This window comes from Coffea eugenioides, unplaced genomic scaffold (genome assembly GCF_003713205.1).
Source record: "Coffea eugenioides isolate CCC68of unplaced genomic scaffold, Ceug_1.0 ScVebR1_1473;HRSCAF=2326, whole genome shotgun sequence".
In the NCBI taxonomy this organism is placed as follows: Eukaryota; Viridiplantae; Streptophyta; class Magnoliopsida; order Gentianales; family Rubiaceae; genus Coffea; species Coffea eugenioides.
In genome coordinates, this window is record NW_020861878.1 from 10792 (window position 1) to 28927 (window position 18136).

Genomic DNA, 18136 nt, shown 5'->3' on the forward strand with positions numbered 1-18136 from the left:
TTACACTAATATTTTTACGAAAGGGAAACTAGTAAATTTTATATTAAACAAATTTTAAATATGTGAAAGTAAAAAATTTTTGCCCATAACATACCAGCTCTTTATGAGTTTTTTGCATTACATCAACAAAATACTAACTATTTATGGGTATTTTACTCTGAATTATTACATTTATTAGAACAGGGTACCCATTTTTTCATAACTAAATTTATTTATCGAATAAAATAAAAATAAATCCATTTTCTAATAAAAAATTAGCTCTTTATGACTTTCCTATATTATAAGAACAGAGTACCCATTTTTCCATAAACAAATTTATTTATCAGATAAAATAAAAATAAACCCATTTTTTCAATAAAACACCAGCTCTTTATGACTTTCCTCCATTATAAGAACAGAGTACCCATTTTGACGGCAAAAAGAAATTTGTTTATCGGATAAAATAAAAATAAACTCATTCTCCAAGCTGGTGTATTTGCCATCACCGGGAAGAGAATGAACATGGCGTGTCGCGAACTACCTTGTTCCTCTTTGGGTGAAGGCTGCTAGTTAGAAATTCAATTCCTTTGAATGCGTTTTTTCCTTTCCCCCCCTTCTTTTTTCCTCTCTTTCGCGGAGGAAATTTGAAAAATCTGATTTCGCTGATGGGTTGAAGTGCTCGGCTCTCCTTGTTTGATTAATGCGCTAGGGCCTTGGTATTTTTTGCTTGTCATGGCCCACCAACTCTCTCTCTCTCTCTCTCTCTCTCTCGATTGTAATGGGAGGTAGGATATGAATGTTTGATTTTTTTTTGGGCAAATTACATTTTAGCCTCCTGTGGTTTTCGCAAAAACCACATAACCCCCCTATGATTCAAAAAGCTATACATAAACTTCCTGTGGTTTGGGTTGAACTGTCAAATAGACGGAAAGAAGCCATCGTAACGGTTCGTGGGCAAAATGTCCAAATTACCCTAATATAAATACAAAAAAGAAGCAGATGAAGTCAGACTCTCCCTTGCTCTGGCTTTTGTCGTGAGAAAGAGAAGGTTATCGGCTTTTACCTTCGGACTTTGGAGAAGGTTCGGTGACTGGTGGGTAGTGATAAGGGTGGTGGGGATCTTGGCTTGCGGAATTTGGCTGCTTTGGGGATTTCTTCTTACAGCTCCTTTCCTTATTTTTGTATTATTTCGCTTTTATTTTTTATTCCCTCCTTTTGAGTTTTGTGAAGGGGTTTGTTATTTATGGGTAGCGTGAAGAATTGTGTTGTGAAAAGAATTTGTCAGCCACTGGGGAGATATGGTAGGACACAGCTGGAGGACTTAGCAGCTTCTTCTTCTTCTTCTGTGTCTTCGCACCATAACATTCTACCGTATCCTTCACGCCGCCGACAACCCAAGCTCGTGACCCCTGAAATGAGAGTGAATCTTGGAACCAGAAATGGAAGGACCAGTCAATCAAACAAGAGATGCCCTTTGACCCATGATGTGGACGCAGGTGGGCTACAATCTCAAGGCTCCACCCTCCCCTGCCCCGAGCCCCTTTTGACTCCCGTTTCGCATTTCATCAGATGCCTCCTGTCTCTTGCATTTTCCAATTCGTTGGGAGGGATGCGTGTCTAGATCTTTAAGAATCAGACCATAATTTCATGCGTAAAGATTTAACCGGAGTTGGATCCTGTTCCTCTACATTTGAGAGTTGGTTCTGGTGGACGATTGAGATCGAGCCAAGTCTTGTTAATTCGTTTGAGAGTTGGTTCCGGTGCGTTTCTTCTGCGAAAATTTGCAGTCCAAACTAGATAGCACCTTTAACCTTTTGCTGGAATATGCCTCCTGTCTCTTGCATTCTCCCACCTTTAACTAGTTAGCATTCTTTTTGTGTACGGTTAGCATCCTGTCCACATTAGGGTCAAAGGGTAATATGGGAATGGTTCTTATTGATACCAGTAGTACGAGCGCGTTTTGCCCACGAACCGTCACGATGAGTTCATTCCGTCTATTTGACAGTTTAACCCAAACCACATAGAGTTTATGTATAGCTTTTTGAATCATGGGGGGTTATGTGGTTTTTGCGAAAATCACAGGAGGCTAAAATGTAATTTGCCCTTTTTTTTTTATATATATATTAAGCCTGTGGAAGTTTCTAGGGGCGGCTGCCTTTAGCGTACAATAATGCATACCTTAGTGTACAATCTGCAGTGAAGCTGCCAAAAAAGTGCAAGTCGACTATCCCTGTGGTAAGACTTGGATATGGTGCAGCATCTGATTTTAATGCGCAATTTACAAGAGCGGAAGCTTTTTGTCATCACATTTGAAACTACAGAGTAACATAGGGATGCTCTTAGGTACCATAGAAAACAATTAATATAAAGGCCGCAGAGAAAACAAGTGTTTCAAGTAGAATTCCAAACGCAAGTCCTAAAAATGTTGCAATGGATATCCCAGCTAGAATCCGGGGAACAACCAAAGAGTCCCATTCTTTGTTTGGCCTTGGCCATGAGAAAACAAGTTACAAGTGTTTAAGAACTAGAATTCCAAACCCAATTCCTAAAAATGTTGCAATGGATACCCCAAATATTCCTGCTAGAATCCCGGGAACAACCAGAGAGTCCCATGCTTTGGCCTTGGCCATACCACATGCTGTTGTAGGACCTCCAATATTAGCATTTGATGCCAGAAGCAACAGCTTTAGATCGACGCAAAATAGTTTTCCTAGTCCGAGTATCAATATGAGATGGACGGTTACTTGAACAAATGCAAACATAAAAATGCTTGGAGCAGTATTGATGACATTCCATATGCTCCCTCCAGCGCCCACAACAGCAAAAAATACCTGTTCACAGTTTAACCCCAATTGGGAAAAAATAAAAATTAAAAGAAAGAAAAAGGAGTCATTGATTGAACAACTACGCAGAAGCAGCGGATTAATTATCCACAACATGGAACTAAATAAATCTGACCCTACTCACAAAATGAAGCAATTCATTGAGCTTATGACTTGGATGGGGCTTTTGAGTTTCACATTTAATGGCCTTAAACTGAGCCCTGGATAAAGTACATTGGAAGTTGGATCAAGTGACCGAGGAAGAACGTGTCTGAATAAAAAGTAATGACTTTGCAAATAATATGTCATTCAAAGGCAAGATGAAAAAAACACTTGCAGGACTGCATGTTTCCCCTTCTTTCAATATTGTGGAGCTCAAGAACACTTGTTGCTCATATTAGAAGTTACATCTCCTTCCAGAGAACCAAAAGCATTTCTCAATGGAGTATTGACATTCATAGGTTGGTTAATGTTTCAAGCAATAATCCAAAGAGGTATGCAAGAAAAAGGAGACTACTTAGAGCAGCTTTATGTTTACCTGCATTAAGACCACAGCAATGGCATCAGCAGTAGGTGCGATGGGGCGAAAATAACCAGGGAAAGAAGTTGCTAAAATCACAACAATTGTGGTGATTACAGGAAGATCACAATTTTGAATTCCAAAAAATCTGGTAAGAGAAGTGGAAGCCTTGCATATAGCGAAGGAAACAGCCAGTGATGTACCCATCTGCAGCACTGGTAATTTGCTTGCAGAATCGGACGGCAAATCTGTAGTAGCATCTGCCACAAAAATAGCAGTGACAAAAAGAATCATTCTAGCATTGATGTTAGGGACATCATATTGGGTTAGAGAAAATATGAAATGAATAGAAAATGACGAGGTTCCACTTCATATGATGATGATAAATCCAGAGGAATGTAGCAACAGTCAGCATACAGAAGTTTTTTTTTTGTAAAAAGAACTACTCATTCACTTTTAAGATCAAACTATACGTAAGTATAAGGTCTTCCAGTCTCAAGCCTCATCACATAAATCACCATGTAATACAATCTGTTTTGATAAAGAATGTTACGAATCAAGACATCTAAATTAATTAAGCAAGTAAACTGCGAATATAAATTTTCACAAAACTCCATCTTAGCATAGTCCATTTTGAAAAATTATACCTAATAGTGGACTCCCTTCGGATGCAGGCTGAAGCTCAACAATTTCCTGTCCAGGATTTGAATCTTTTATTACGGAAACCTTGGTTCGACGAAATTTAACCCTTTGAGTGTTGGAAACTCTAACAAACTCCATGCTTTTTGCAAAACCCAGTCCATTTTCCCTACTCTTTAGACCTGTAAAAGCAGCCGGAACTGCTCCCGTCGCCATTTTATCTCCAAAGTCTGAACCTTTTCCCCTCCTAAACCATCAAAACAAAGGAACTCCATTACTTTTAGCCCAAAAATTTACCTTGCGCTCAATTAAACATGTAAAACCCATTAAATTCTGTAAAATGGTTTTTATTTGAAACTTAAAATCAAGCTTAAAACAATCAAATTCACAGAAACCTTCAACCCCACAAAAGAAGCTTGCATCAAAAATAACTTCAGCAGTAGAATTCAGCAAAGGACAGCTGCTGAGAAAAAACTTACCAGAATCTGAAAAAACTGTGCTAAATAGCTAATCAAAAAAATGTATGATTTTAAGACAAAGCCCCTCTTATTATGAAGCTTGATTCCGTTGGAGATGGAAGAATCAAGAGGGGGAAAAAGGACAGTAAAGTTTGGTGGTTGGAGGAGTTTTGAGAGGAGGAAAAATCAGCAACGGGTTTCAGACAAATTTGGAGGCTTGGACTGTACTTATATTATTCAGTAGAGTTGGAGGGAAGCTTTCCCGCACTTCTTTTGGCATTACAGGGGTGGATTTAAGGTGGGGGCAGTGGGGCCTCCTTTAAATTCCTATAGTACTTGTACAATTTTAATATAATTTTAAGTGTGTCTCCAGAGTTTTTTTTAGAAAGGATGTGAAAGAATTACCTGATTTTTTAAATTAGTTCATAAATTAAAATTCTAAAAAAATACGTGGGGCATAAATTCCATTTAAAATAAGCTAAAAAAAACCTTTTTATTTTAAATAGCAAGTACCAATCATATCATTCACTTTCTTTGGACCCTACTTCCCAATTTCCCTTCCCTCCTCTGGTCCCTCATTTTCCCCTTACAACCGAGAGCCACTACCTTCCACAACCAAGCAGCTAGCTACTCTTTCTCTTGATCAATTCATCCAATCATATCATTCACTTCCTTCATCCCCATTTCCCAATTTCCCTTCCCTCCACTGGTCCCCCATTTTCCTCCACAACCGAGAGTCATTCTTACTTCCACAACCAAATTAGTTATCAAAATATAAAACTCAAAGTGAGCAATTGTAAATAGTTTAATTTGTTTTTGAAATAAATTATTATTACATTAATAATTTTGAATTTGTCTTTTTATGTTTTTCATGGAATATATGCATCATTTGTACTTGTTGGTGATTTTTTTTTTTTTGCTTAAAAAACTAGAAAAAGAGTAGGTAAAAGATTTTAGTGTTGCTTTGCCCCCACTAAGAATTTTTTCTGGCTCCGCCCCTGTTTGGTAAGAATTTTAACCGAAAAAAGTCCTTGCCCTCGCAGAGTATATGATGGCTTCAATTTTTGGTGAAGTATTGTCCTTTTCCTTGCTATAAGCCTCTTAATAGTGTCAATCTTTCTACTTCTTGCTAAAGTTGTTGTCGCTAATACCCTTTTTTGTTGTAGTGAACGAAGGAAAACTATAAAGAATTGGTGTTTTATTGAAAAATATATTTATTTTTTCAACCAATAAATAAATTTATTTATGAAAAAATGGGTACTTTGTTCTTATAATAGAGGAAAACTATAAAGAGTTGGTGTTTTATTGAAAAAACAGGTTCATTTTTATTTTATTCGATAAATAATATTTTTTTAGAAAAATGGGTACTATATTCTTATAATGGAGGAAAGTCATAAAGAACTAGTTTTTTATTGAAAAAAGAGTTTATTTTTATTTTATTTGATAAACAAATTTGTTTATGGCAAAATGAATACTCTTTTCTTATAAGGGAAGAAAGCCATAAAGAGCTGATGTTTTATTGAGAAACGGGCTTATTTTTATTTTTTCGATAAATAAATTTTTTTATTTGATAAATAAATTTGTTTATGGCAAAATGGGTGCACAATTCTTATAATAGAGGAAAGGCATAAAGAGTTAGAATTTTATTGAAAAACGGGTTTATTTTTATTTTATCCGATAAATAATTTTTTTTTAGGAAAAGGGGTACTTTGTTCTTATAATGGAGGAAAGCGATAAAGAATTGATTTTTTATTGGAAAACGGGTTTATTACAATTTTATTCCAGCCAACTGTGACCCATTTTCCCACTAACCTAAGGTAGACGGACTAAATCATTGAATTCGTTAACTACAGTCAAAATTAACACAGAAGCAACTGACTCAAATCACTCAATCCTTTATGGCTTATACCAAATTAATACTAGAAAGCTTATTTGAAATAACAATAAAATATTTTATAAATGATTAAAACTTAGTACATTAGTTAGTAAGTACTCGTAACATACTTGTATAATGCATGATTATATGTATAATTTAATATTCTTTTGTACTTATATATTTTAAAATATTCTGTGAAAAATATTTTGACCTTTCACATAACCTTAGAAAATAATAAAATTTTATCGTATTATAAAATAATAATTTTATTTTATTATATTCATAGGTGTTAAATTATAAAAATTGTGATATAGAAACAAGTGATATTCTACGTGTAACTAGGAAGATTTGTTGTTATTGTTATCCAAACTTTCAAACTTTTCAAAAATTGAAAATGAATACAAACTTATGATAAGACAAAATTTTATTATATATTTTACAAGGTTACTTTTCATAGTATTTTAAAATATATAAATACAAAAAATATTAAATTATACCTATAATCATTTATTATACAGGTATATTATGAGTACTTACTAACTAAGATTTATCCCCACATTTGTATAGTTTGTTGTGACAATCAGGTTTATTCCCACATTTGTTTGAGTTTTGATTACAATGGATATAAGCTATTCCCTCCAAACCCCAAATTTTGAATTATAACATTCAACCAAAACATGCTCAAACTCTCAGGCTCGGTCATACAAGGACAGCTAGTGTGAATATCGTAGCACGATGCTTACATTATTAAAATAAATCAAAAGATTATACCATTTTAATTTGAAAAAAGTTAAAAAAATTATACCAACATAATTAAAATTTAAGATTTATCTAACAATAGTTCAAAGTATGAAAAAAAACTGTAAATCATTCAAGAATTGTGTTTTTGCAAAAGATGGATCTTAGAATAATAATAATAATTTATATTAGAAAATGAATGATATATAGATAGAAATAAATGTAATTGCATGTTTTTTTATTTTAAAATGAAATACTTACCAATATTATGCATTCGATTTGATAATCTTATATATATATGCATTATGAGAATATATATATATATATATGTGTGTGTGTGTGTGAATTAATTTTTATTAAAAAAATTATTTATTTTTAATGCCTTTATAATTTGTGAATGATTGTGAGAGTAAAATATATTATGACAATAAGATACGTTGAATTGTGAAAATTGTAATTTAAACAGGCTCCTAAATTTTGGATATTTGACTTTCGTAGTTGCGAATTTCTTAAATTAACGGTTAGTTATTACTCTAAGTGATATGATAAGTGTCAGTAATAAATGTGAGATGTGAATTGGAATTTGCAGATATCATTTTACAGGGGTGGTTATTATCCGTTAGTTAAAGTTTAGGAGTTTGAATTTTATGGGGTAGTGGAAAAAACATGAGGGAAATGTGGAAAAAATATAAGTATGATTATAGGATTTGTAGGGCCGGTTACATGATTAGTTAAGAGATAAATATTTTTTAATTATAAAAATGTAAAATTCTATTAAAATAGCACTCAGACTTTTGATAATTTTGGAAGCTCCTTATCCAAAACCCTCCTCAGCAATACATATAGATATAGATACTAAACGATAGTTATGATAGCGAAATAGTTTTTACCTGATATAACATGTTGTTGCACTTTTAACGATCATTTGATTTATTGTTGGACCTATTCACCTAAATAAAATAACACCTAAAATTATGGAAGTAAGTTTCCTATCTAAAATAGTAAGTTAAGTGTAATAGATTAGTAACTTTTATACCTCAAAGGTAAATTGGAATAAATATTAAACTTAATTTTTAAATAAATAGATTACTACTTGATATCCCAAACTTACTTTTAAAAGAGTAAGTTTAGTTCAAATAACAGTAAGTTTTTATACATAAATAGTAATTCTTACTAATAACATGGCAATAAAAATGATTAAGGATCAAAATTTACCATTTTTTGGAATGCATGTACAATTTTTACATTAAAACCTTATCTCAAAGTAGTATTAGGAAGTTTATTTGAAATAATGATAAGATGTTTTTATTAATGATTAAAACTTAGTACCTTAGTTAGTAAGCACTCATAATATACCTTAGTAAGTTTAATTCAAGTAATAGTAAGTTTTTATACATAAATAGTAATTATTACTGATAACATGGCAAATTTGATTAATAATCAAGATTTATTGATTTATGGGACGCATGCACTATTTTACTTTAAAACTTATCTCAAACTAGTATTAGAAAGTTTATTTGAAATAACGATAAGAGGTTTTATTAATGATTAAAGTTTAGTACCTTAGTTAGTAAGTACTCATAATATACTCGTATAATACATGATTATAGGTATAATTTAAAATTTTTTGTACTTATATATTTTAAAATACTATGAAAAATAGTATGAACTAAACCTACTCTCCAAAAAGTAAATTTCGGATATGCAGTAGTAATTTATTTTTAAAAATTTTAAGTTGCATATTTATTTCAATTTACGTTTGAACATACATCGATCGGTGCTCTTCGGATACGTCCAAACTCCAGTGAATGTCTTTAAACTAAATTCTAATCAAAGTAGTATCAAAAATGTAATGATTCAGAGTAAAATGCCCATAAAACTTAGTACAAGGACAACTAGTGTGAATATCCGTGCTATCCAAAATATTTATGTATTTTACATAAATATAATGATTCAGAGTAAAATACCAATAAATAGATAGTATTTTGTTGATGTAATGCCCATAATCGGTGGCCCCAGGATGGCTTTGTTTAGTAATTAGTACTGCTTACGCTTCTTCACAAATGTTTTATTCTTAGGCCCTTTATATTTATGTTAATTCCGTGACATCCCAACACACTTTTAGCTTCTGCAGTACGCAACATTTCCAAATCCCGGTTATAGGTCACCACTTACTTTTGTAAAAATAACCCTTCTTGATCCGTACATGTCAGTTTCTTTGACATATTCTTTACCTTTCCACGTGCCTGCTTCTTTGCCATATGCTTTACTTTTCACACCTCTTCTTTGATTACTAAACATACTGCAGCAACATCCGTGGTTTGATATCTAAGAGACAAAGCCAAAAAGAATAACTGATAGTAATATTTTAGGCCATTAGCCAATGGCTTGGTTTATTTTTGTACTATATGATCCTCAACTGATATTAATGTTGTATATATGTACTTCACCTTTGCCACCTCCAAGCCTTTAAGAAAGACGCAAAAAAAAGTCCTGAGTTACATATTGGAACCAAGAAAGTCTACACAAGCCTTAATTTATTACAGAGTAAGAATACCTAAGTTATCATTTAATTGTTTAAAAGCGAACATTTAAGTATATTGGGAATCCAACAACAGAAATTACTCTGTAATGGGCCAGTTTTCTAGCCCCAAATTCAAAGGTACCAATTCAAAGGTTGCCCGGAATTGATCCTTGTAAGCTATTGTTTGCTAAAGAAAGGTGGTCCAAACTCTCTAAACTCCAAATGGTGCTTGGGATTTTGCCTGAAAACTGATTGTTTGACAAGTCTAACTTTGTCAAATCCTTTAACTCTCCCATTTCTGGAGCCAAAGGTCCTCTCAATAAATTCGATGTCAAGTTGACATACACAAGACCTTTAAGATCCCACAAGCGCATCGGCAGAGTAGAGGTTAATCTATTGAAAGCTATGTCAAGATACCACAAAGATGTAAGATTATTGAAACATCCTGGAATTGAACCGCTAATCTGATTTTGACTTAGGCCTAAATACTCCAAACTCTGCAATCCACAGAGACCACGAGAGAGCGGACCAGTGAGGGAAATGTTGCTAAGATCCAAATCCTGAAGCTTTTGCAAACCCCATAGTGTTGTTGGAATTGATCCAGTCCAACAATTGTCACATAGAACTAAAAAAGCTAAATTGCTCAAGTTTCCAATGCTGTCTGGAATGTTCCCCCTGAGTCCACTGTTCCGTACATCCAACCGTTCAACAGAAATAGAAAGATTCCCGATGGATCGCGGAAGAACCCCATTTAACGGATTGTCTCCCACCCAGATTTCCCTTAAAGAGATGCAACCTGTGAGGAAAGTGAAGAGGCCCAATTCTGGAGATGAAGATTCACTCGTCAAATTGTTAGCAAACAGATTTAGAACTTCAAGACGTCTCAAATTTCCAATGGAATTGGGAATTGGACCGCTGAACTTGTTACCATCAAGATTTATTCCAGTTAGTTTCGAACAGTTTGAGATAGAGGCGGGTATGGCTCCGCTGAAGTTATTCCCACCAAGATCAATGTATTCTAAATTGTGTAGGCCATGGCACATATTTGATGGAAGAACCCCTGATAAATGATTGTCGGCAAGGTCGAGCATCCTCAGAGTTGACATGTTGAAGATCCCAACCGATATCGAACCACTTAAACTATTCTCACCCAAGCCAAGGATCGCCAATTTGAGCAAGTTGCCAATCTCGTTTGGAATCGAATCTGTCGATCCATGAACAAAAACCAATCGCATTTAAAAATACTCCAAAAGTTGCACCAAATTCAGGATTACAGCTCGTTGAAAATTAACATATATACCTGTCAAATTAGCTATCATCTAGATAAAGCTTCTTAAGCATAGTAGATTAACAAATTTCCAATCCCCCCTTAGTATTTGCCCATTGAATTTGTTGATCCCTATGTAAAGAATTTAAAGCGGGGAATTTTTTGAAAAAGCTTTCAGGTATTTGGCCATTCAAATTGTTTATTTGTAGACATAAACTTCCGAACTCAAGAAGTTTATATTGACATGTTATATAAGTCAACCAGTAAAAATTGTATATCTAAAATTTGACGAAATTCAAAAAAAAAAAATTTAAAAAAGAGGATTTTTGGCAACTTGAAGTTCATTAATTTCATGTCAAAATTAAGGCAAATTTTCCTACTAAAACAGTTTTGGATAACTACTGTTGCTAACTAGTTGAACCAACAAAATAATAATAATAATAATAATAATAAAACCACCCACTTAACAAATTTTTTAATTCAAAGCATATATATATATATATATATATATACATATATATATATTCTGTCGCACCAATCTGCTAAGAATTGTTAACAGAACCGGCAGAAATTAGAAACTTCTCACCACCAATTGGATTACCTGTAAGGCTGTTGTTAGAAAAATCTACTCCTTCCAGCATAGTTAGGTTTCCAATTTCCCCGGGTATTGATCCACTCAAATTGCATCCTTCTATGGACAAGACCCTCAAGCTCTGGAGATTGCCCATCACTTCCGGAATGCTACCTGCGAAACTTGGAGGAATTACTGTAGTTAGTATACACCCAATTCGTTAGAACTAAATGTTTGTTTTTTTTTTTGGGGCCCGAAATCAGAGATAAATGTTTTTCCACAGAGCAAGCAAGCTGATTTTTGGTATCAGCTATGGTTTACCTTAGCATTAATTTTGATTTACTTTTAGTCCCTTGCTAGTGGTTCAATTAAAAAGACAATAAAGCTCTTATATTCTTACAATATGCTATGACAATAAAGCCCTTGAATTAGTTATAGTTTATTTTCATAAGCTATGACCATCTTTGCCCCTTGCTTACCCCTCACCCTTCCAAAAGAAAAATAATATATTAGTAAGTAACTTATCCCTTTTTTCATGTTTCAGAAGAATATTACCTTTGCTATTCTACTCATTTTTTGTTTTTCTTTTTATTCTTCTTTTTCATTTTATTTCTTTTCTCTCTTCTTTGTCTTATTTTTCTTGAATTTTTTCATTTTTCTCTTGCCATTACTGAGCAATTTCTTACTATTAAAAATTGATTAATCAACCTCTTATTCAGACATATCTAAATTAGGTTACGTACTTTGTTTGTTTCTTATGTTCCAATCATTTTTAATACAGAAGCTAAATTATTCAGGTATATCTACAAAAATAAATTTGTGATTAATCAATGATTAATCGTTGTAACAGTAAGAACGGGAAAATGAAGAAAATTAATTGGAAAACTAAAAGAGACAAAAGAATTAAAGGGGAAAAGGAGGAGGCAAAAAGAAAATAGAAGTAATTGAAAGCAAGAGTAATTTTGGCGAGAAATATGAAGGGGAAGTAAACTGCCTATGAAACTTTTCAAAGGGACAAAAATGCAATAAGGTTCGCAGTCCAGCGGGTGAACAGCAAGTAACGCCAAAACTAGCCATTTAATAGTCAAACATGGATATGGACTAGCGGAGCAACTAAAGTAGCACAAAAATAGTAAACTGCAATTGAAAACAAACATCAAACTATGCAACTAAACCAAAGAATAACAAACCAAGAAAGTAACCTTTCGAATTGTTATTGCCAAGATATAGATCCTGAAGCATTTTCAAATATCCAACTTCTTTTGGTTGAATGACAAACACAAGACATTTTCAGAGTCCAGAGCTCTTTTACATTTGGAATATTACCAGATAATTGTTATTCTGCAAAATCAACAAATTCCAATGTGGAGATTTTGAAGATTGTGGGTGGCATAGATGATAGAACCGTGTTGCTGCTTTCGTGGGTAGATTCAGAATTTCATTACAGGGGATCACCTAAATCTCTTTAATTTGAAATAAATGTTTAAAGGCCCAAAGATCAAGAGATTGCAGCACAAGAAATTAAGATAAGTGTACAGTGACAAAATGTAAATATGGAACTGAACAAAGAATAAGAAAACAAGAAAGTAACCTTCTAAATTGTTATAATCGAGATGTAGCTCCTCAAGCATTTTCAGGTTCCCCACCGCTTTTGGTACGTAACCATTGAACTGGTTGGCTGACAAATCTAACGACTTGAGTCCGGAGCAGTTTGATAAACCTGATAGTATCTGGCCACTCAATTGATTCCAAGATAGATCGAGCTCTTTTAGATTTGGAAGATTGTCGCATATGTTAGCAGGAAGATCACCCAAAAAATTATTCTCTGTCAAGGATAGGTACTGAAGTCTATCCAAGACACCCAACCATGATGGAATTTCTCCCGTGAGATTGTTGTTGCTTAGAGCCATGAAACTTAGTCGACGCAAATGAGACATTCCTTCTGGCAAATGACCACGAAAATGGTTGCTGCTCAACTCCAGAGAAACAAGAAATGAGAGGTTTCCCAGTTGTGGAGGAATAGTACCTGTGCAAAATCCATGTTAGAAATATTTAATGCCACCACTCTTTGACGACTAGAGTCACATGTAACTCCAATCCAATCACAAACAGAGGAAGAAATGGACCAATTTTTTGCCAAGATTAAGTGACGATTAGAAACCATCTGGTCTCTTAAAGTTACAAGGGCAAATTTATCAGTTATGATATCGGCTGTGGCCACGGCTAACAGAGAAGTGGCTAATAAAAGTCCTACAGGAAAGTAATAGCATGTTCTCTCCATTTCTTGCGACTAAGCTGGCAAATAGAACTGACGATGGGGAAGTATACATATATGGTTATGGGACTGAGGTATACTATTTTAACTTGAATTCTGATGCCATATATGTATCTCAAGATCAAATGCTGTCAACTACGTACTGTTAGATGGGTTATGTCTTAACAATGACATTGTATGCAAGGAAAACAAACCATCTCCATCATGTAAGATAATTGTACAGTGACAAAATGTAAATATGGAATTGAATAAAGAATAAGAAACCAAGAAAGTAACCTTCCAAATTGTTATAATAGAGATGTAGCTCCTCAAGCATTTTCAGGTTCCCCACCGCTTTTGGTATGTAACCATTGAACTGGTTGAGTGACAAATCTAACGACTTGAGTCCGGAGCAGTTTGATAAACCTGATAGTAGCTGGCCACTCAATTGATTCCAATACAGATCGAGCTTTTTTAGATTTGGAAGGTTGTCGCATATGTTAGCAGGAAGATGGCCAACAAAATTATTCTCTCTCAAGGACAGGTATTGAAGTCTATCCAAGACACCTAACCATGATGGAATTTCTCCCGTGAGAATGTTGTTGCCTAAAGCCATGAAACTTAGTCGACGCAAATGAGACATTCCTTTTGGCAAATGACCATAAAAATTGTTGTTGCTCATGTCGACAGAAACAAGGAATGAGAGGTTTCCCAGTTGTGGAGGAATCGTGCCTGCAAAACCCATGTTAGAAATATTTAATGCGACCACTCTTTGACGACCAAAGTCACATGTAACTCCAATCCAATCACAAACAGAAGAAGAAATGGACCAATTTTTTGCCACAATTGAGTGAGGATCAAGAACTATGTGATTTTTGAAAGCTACAAGGTCAGATTTATCAGTTATGATATCGCCTGTGCCCACGGCTAACAGAGAAGTGGCTACTAAAAGTCCTACAGGAAAGTAATAGCATGCTCTCTCCATTTCTTTTGACTAAGCTTACAAATAGAGCTGACGATGGGGATGTAAGTATGCATATACTACTATTATGGGGAAGTAAGTATATATATATACTTCCATTGATATGCCATTATGATTATGCCATTATGAGTATCTCAAGATCAAATGCTGTCAACTACTATCAGCATTTATGATTATGAAATGGATTCTATCTAACAATGACAGACCATCTCCACAACCCACAGTGGGAACGCGTGCTGACGAATTTTCCTATGACTGAATTTTCCTAGTAAGAATAGAGAGATTAACCTTGATTTATGGCATTAACAGTGGCAGGCCCGCACATAAGTTTGTATTTTTCTCTATCATGCGAAACATCCTTTCATTCCAAATATACAATTCTTAAATATTTCGACCAAGAAGTTGATTTTTTAAGTTATTTTTAATCCATCAAATTTTACCCATGTATTTAGGCACTTTTAATTAAACTACGTAAATACAAATTGTCAAAATAACTATTCATTTTACTTTTATTTTTTACTTTTCAACACAATCAGCCTTAAGCATTATAACTACTAATGTAAAAATTATACTGTGAAAATTTGTTTTGTTTACATTAACAATAAAAATTTTATATGAAATTCATTTATCATTAGGGCCTGCCACAAATCACATCAAATATTTCTTCTTTGTCGTGGGAATTTAGATGTGGGCTTGAAATTTAGTTAATGTGAGAGAAATTTAATATCTAATTTTGATGGCGACTTAAATTAAATGACAACTAGTGTCGTTTGACTCTTCGTATTAGCAACCAGGTTTTAGCCAATTCTAAATGGCCCAAACATATCCAAATACTTTATTGCTAACATATCCTCTTCGATAGGATTGATCATGCTATTAATAACTTTGTGATACAAATTTATGTATACTTTCTTACAAGATGAAAATCCAATTAAAATGGAAGGTAAGTATATATATATCTACGATGCAAATGAAGGGGAAAAGTCACGGAAAAATCAAGAAGAAAAATATTAGAAAACAATAAAAGCGTTGATTAGAAAAAACCAAATATGAGTAGAAGTTTTAGAGAAATAAATAAGGTTTAAACAAATGAAAGATGAAAAGTTAGACTTGTCACACAAGAAGAACGAAAACAAAAAGATTGATTTTATCAAACAATATGAAAGACTTTAACATCTATGTCTTTCAAAATAAATGCAAGGAGGAAAAAAGTTGTCTGTCCTTTTTATCCTTTGATTAGGATTCCTTAATTGTGGAAAAAAATCATCTCCATATTTGACATGCCAATTGACGTGGAAATTTTGGCAAAGACTTGTGAAAACTATAGATTTTTATTGATTGGTTGATGTTATATGAGTAGTAGAAACTTAATATCCAACTAGAAAAAAATTTAATACTTTGATTACGACTTAAACAAGGAAGATTTGGCTTGTTTGACCCTTTAAAAAATGAGGTGCATATCACGTTATTGAACTGTGAAAGGTGGAACTATTGTTAGGTGTTATGAACCAACTTTATGGTTTTAGTCAAATTCATTAGTTCATAAACAATATCAAAGACATTAACATCTATGTCTTTCAAAATAAATGCAAGGTGGGAAAAAGTTGTCTTTCCTTTTTATCCTTTGATTAGGATTCCTTAATTGTGGAAAAAAATCATCTCCATATTTGACACGCCAATTGACATGGAAATTTTGGCAAAGACTTGTGAAAACTGCAGATTTTTATTGATTGGTTGATGTTATATGAGTGATAGAAACTTACTATCTAACTAGGAAAAAATTTAATATTTAACTTTGATTACGACTTAAACAATAAGAAGATTTGGCTTGTTTGACCCTTTAAAAGACAAAGTGCATATCACGTTATTGAACTGTGAAAGGTGAAACTACCGTTATGTGTTATGAACCAACTTTATGGTTTTATTCAAATTCATCAGTTCATAAACAATATGAGAGACTTTAACATCTATGTCTTTCAAAATAAATGCAAGGTGGAAAAACATTGTCTGTCCTTTTTATCCTTTGATTAGGATTCCTTAATTGTGGAAAAAAATCATCTCCATATTTGACACGCCAATTGATGTGGAAATTTTGGCAAAGACTTGTGAAAACTACAGATTTTTATTGATTGGTTGATGTTATATAAGTGGCAGAAACTTAATATCCAACTAGAAAAAAAATTTAATAGTTAACTTTGATTACGACTTAAACAATAGGAAGACTTGGCTTGTTTGACACTTTAAAAGACTAAGTGCATATCACGTTATTGAACCGTCAAATGTGGAACTACCATTAGATGTTATGAACCAACTTTATGGTTTTATTCAAATTCATCAGTTCTATTAAGTTTTAGTCCCACAATATAATATAGGATAAATTACCTACAATCCCTTGTGACTTTACATAATCCCAAATAACCCCCTAGCGATTTTCAAATAGCCACATAACCTCTCTATGGTTTTATGTAAAGTGAAAAATGGACAGAAAGTACAATCAGTTACGGTGTTTGTACCAAACAATGCTCAAAAGCGCATGTAATAAAATCTTAATTTTTATGTAACCTCCTCATGGTTTGTATAAATTTTCACTTTATTCCCCTATGATTTTTGTATTTATTCACGTAATCCCCCTATACTTTTATACAAAGTAGTTAAACTGTCAATTGATTTAGCATTTAAGTAAGGGCACTATTGGTATTTCAGTTAACTAAATTAATGTATAAATTAATGATGACATCATCAGATTGTACTCTAACTTTGCAATACCCATATGTGGTTTTTAAAAAAAATTATTTTCAATCATTAGTGATCTTAATTATTGTGTTTCCTTGCTCTTAAAAAAAAATTCTCGTGTGACCCTTGACAAAACTGCATAAAGCGAGACCACGTCAATTATACTTAAATTGGAACTTCATTTAATTAAACTACTTTATATCAGTGGAAGAAGTTGTTGGCAGAAGAATTCAGTGTCACAAAACTTACAAACGAGTACAAAAATTGGTGAATTACAAAATTTTGGCAGTACCGCAAAAAATAAAGATTGTTTTAGCGTCTCTTCAGGCACAAATGTTTTAGTGTCTGCACAGAATAAATAGGCTCAAGCTTTATGCATAGAATAAACATTGTTTTAGCGTCTCTTCAGGCACTATTATATTGGTTTTACAGTCATCCCACCTCAAGATTCTAACTGTATGGACAGTTGCAACTTGCAACAATGTATGCACCTGTAACTAAAACCTCCGGTCAAGCTTTAGACATGAGGAACCTTTCGGACCAAAAGAAATAAAAAGAAAAAAGAAAAAAAAATCAACACATCCGAAATAATTTGGTTCAATAGTTGAATCATATTGATTACATGAAATGAAACCTAGATAAATTTCTTGAACTCTTAAATTACATATGTTGCCTTGAGTAGTCGCCAATGGCTCCACGAGTGATGGAGGGCAAAGAAGTGAAATTTCGGCTGCAATTTCAAGAATCAGATTGAATAAAATATAATTTTCCTT

At 33.4% G+C, this 18136-nt stretch overlaps 2 protein-coding genes across 2 annotated transcripts; both read right to left on the bottom strand.

The window, feature by feature from the left end:
* Positions 1-2302: 2302 nt before the first annotated feature.
* Positions 2303-4603, bottom strand: LOC113755416 (uncharacterized membrane protein YjcL-like). The gene is made up of 4 exons (XM_027299424.1): positions 4440-4603; positions 3969-4207; positions 3340-3581; positions 2303-2810 (listed from the first exon to the last, which is right to left on the bottom strand). Exons 2-4 carry the CDS (start codon positions 4174-4176, stop codon positions 2487-2489), a joined length of 774 nt encoding a protein of 257 aa, XP_027155225.1. The 5' UTR covers positions 4177-4207; positions 4440-4603; the 3' UTR covers positions 2303-2486.
* A 4939-nt stretch (positions 4604-9542) lies between these two features.
* On the bottom strand, positions 9543-14283 carry LOC113755417 (LRR receptor-like serine/threonine-protein kinase FLS2). The gene is made up of 4 exons (XM_027299425.1): positions 13946-14283; positions 12986-13420; positions 11425-11568; positions 9543-10760 (listed from the first exon to the last, which is right to left on the bottom strand). Exons 1-4 carry the CDS (start codon positions 14262-14264, stop codon positions 9703-9705), a joined length of 1956 nt encoding a protein of 651 aa, XP_027155226.1. The 5' UTR covers positions 14265-14283; the 3' UTR covers positions 9543-9702.
* Positions 14284-18136: the final 3853 nt, after the last annotated feature.

What these genes read in the sequence shown, in the direction of transcription:
- LOC113755416 (XM_027299424.1), bottom strand. Translation starts at nt 4,176, where the DNA reads ATGGCGACGGGAGCAGTTCCGGCTGCTTTTACAGGTCTAAAGAGTAGG. An exon ending in CGAAGGGAGTCCACTATTAG is followed by an intron (nt 3,582 to 3,968) that starts GTATAATTTTTC and finishes TTTTTGTGGCAG; the next exon opens with ATGCTACTACAGATTTGCCG. An exon ending in TTGCTGTGGTCTTAATGCAG is followed by an intron (nt 2,811 to 3,339) that starts GTAAACATAAAG and finishes AACTGTGAACAG; the next exon opens with GTATTTTTTGCTGTTGTGGG.
- LOC113755417 (XM_027299425.1), bottom strand. Translation starts at nt 14,264, where the DNA reads ATGGCTTTAGGCAACAACATTCTCACGGGAGAAATTCCATCATGGTTA. An exon ending in CTATTATAACAATTTGGAAG is followed by an intron (nt 13,421 to 13,945) that starts GTTACTTTCTTG and finishes GATTTTGCACAG; the next exon opens with GTACTATTCCTCCACAACTG. An exon ending in TTCTAACAACAGCCTTACAG is followed by an intron (nt 10,761 to 11,424) that starts GTAATCCAATTG and finishes ATGGATCGACAG; the next exon opens with ATTCGATTCCAAACGAGATT.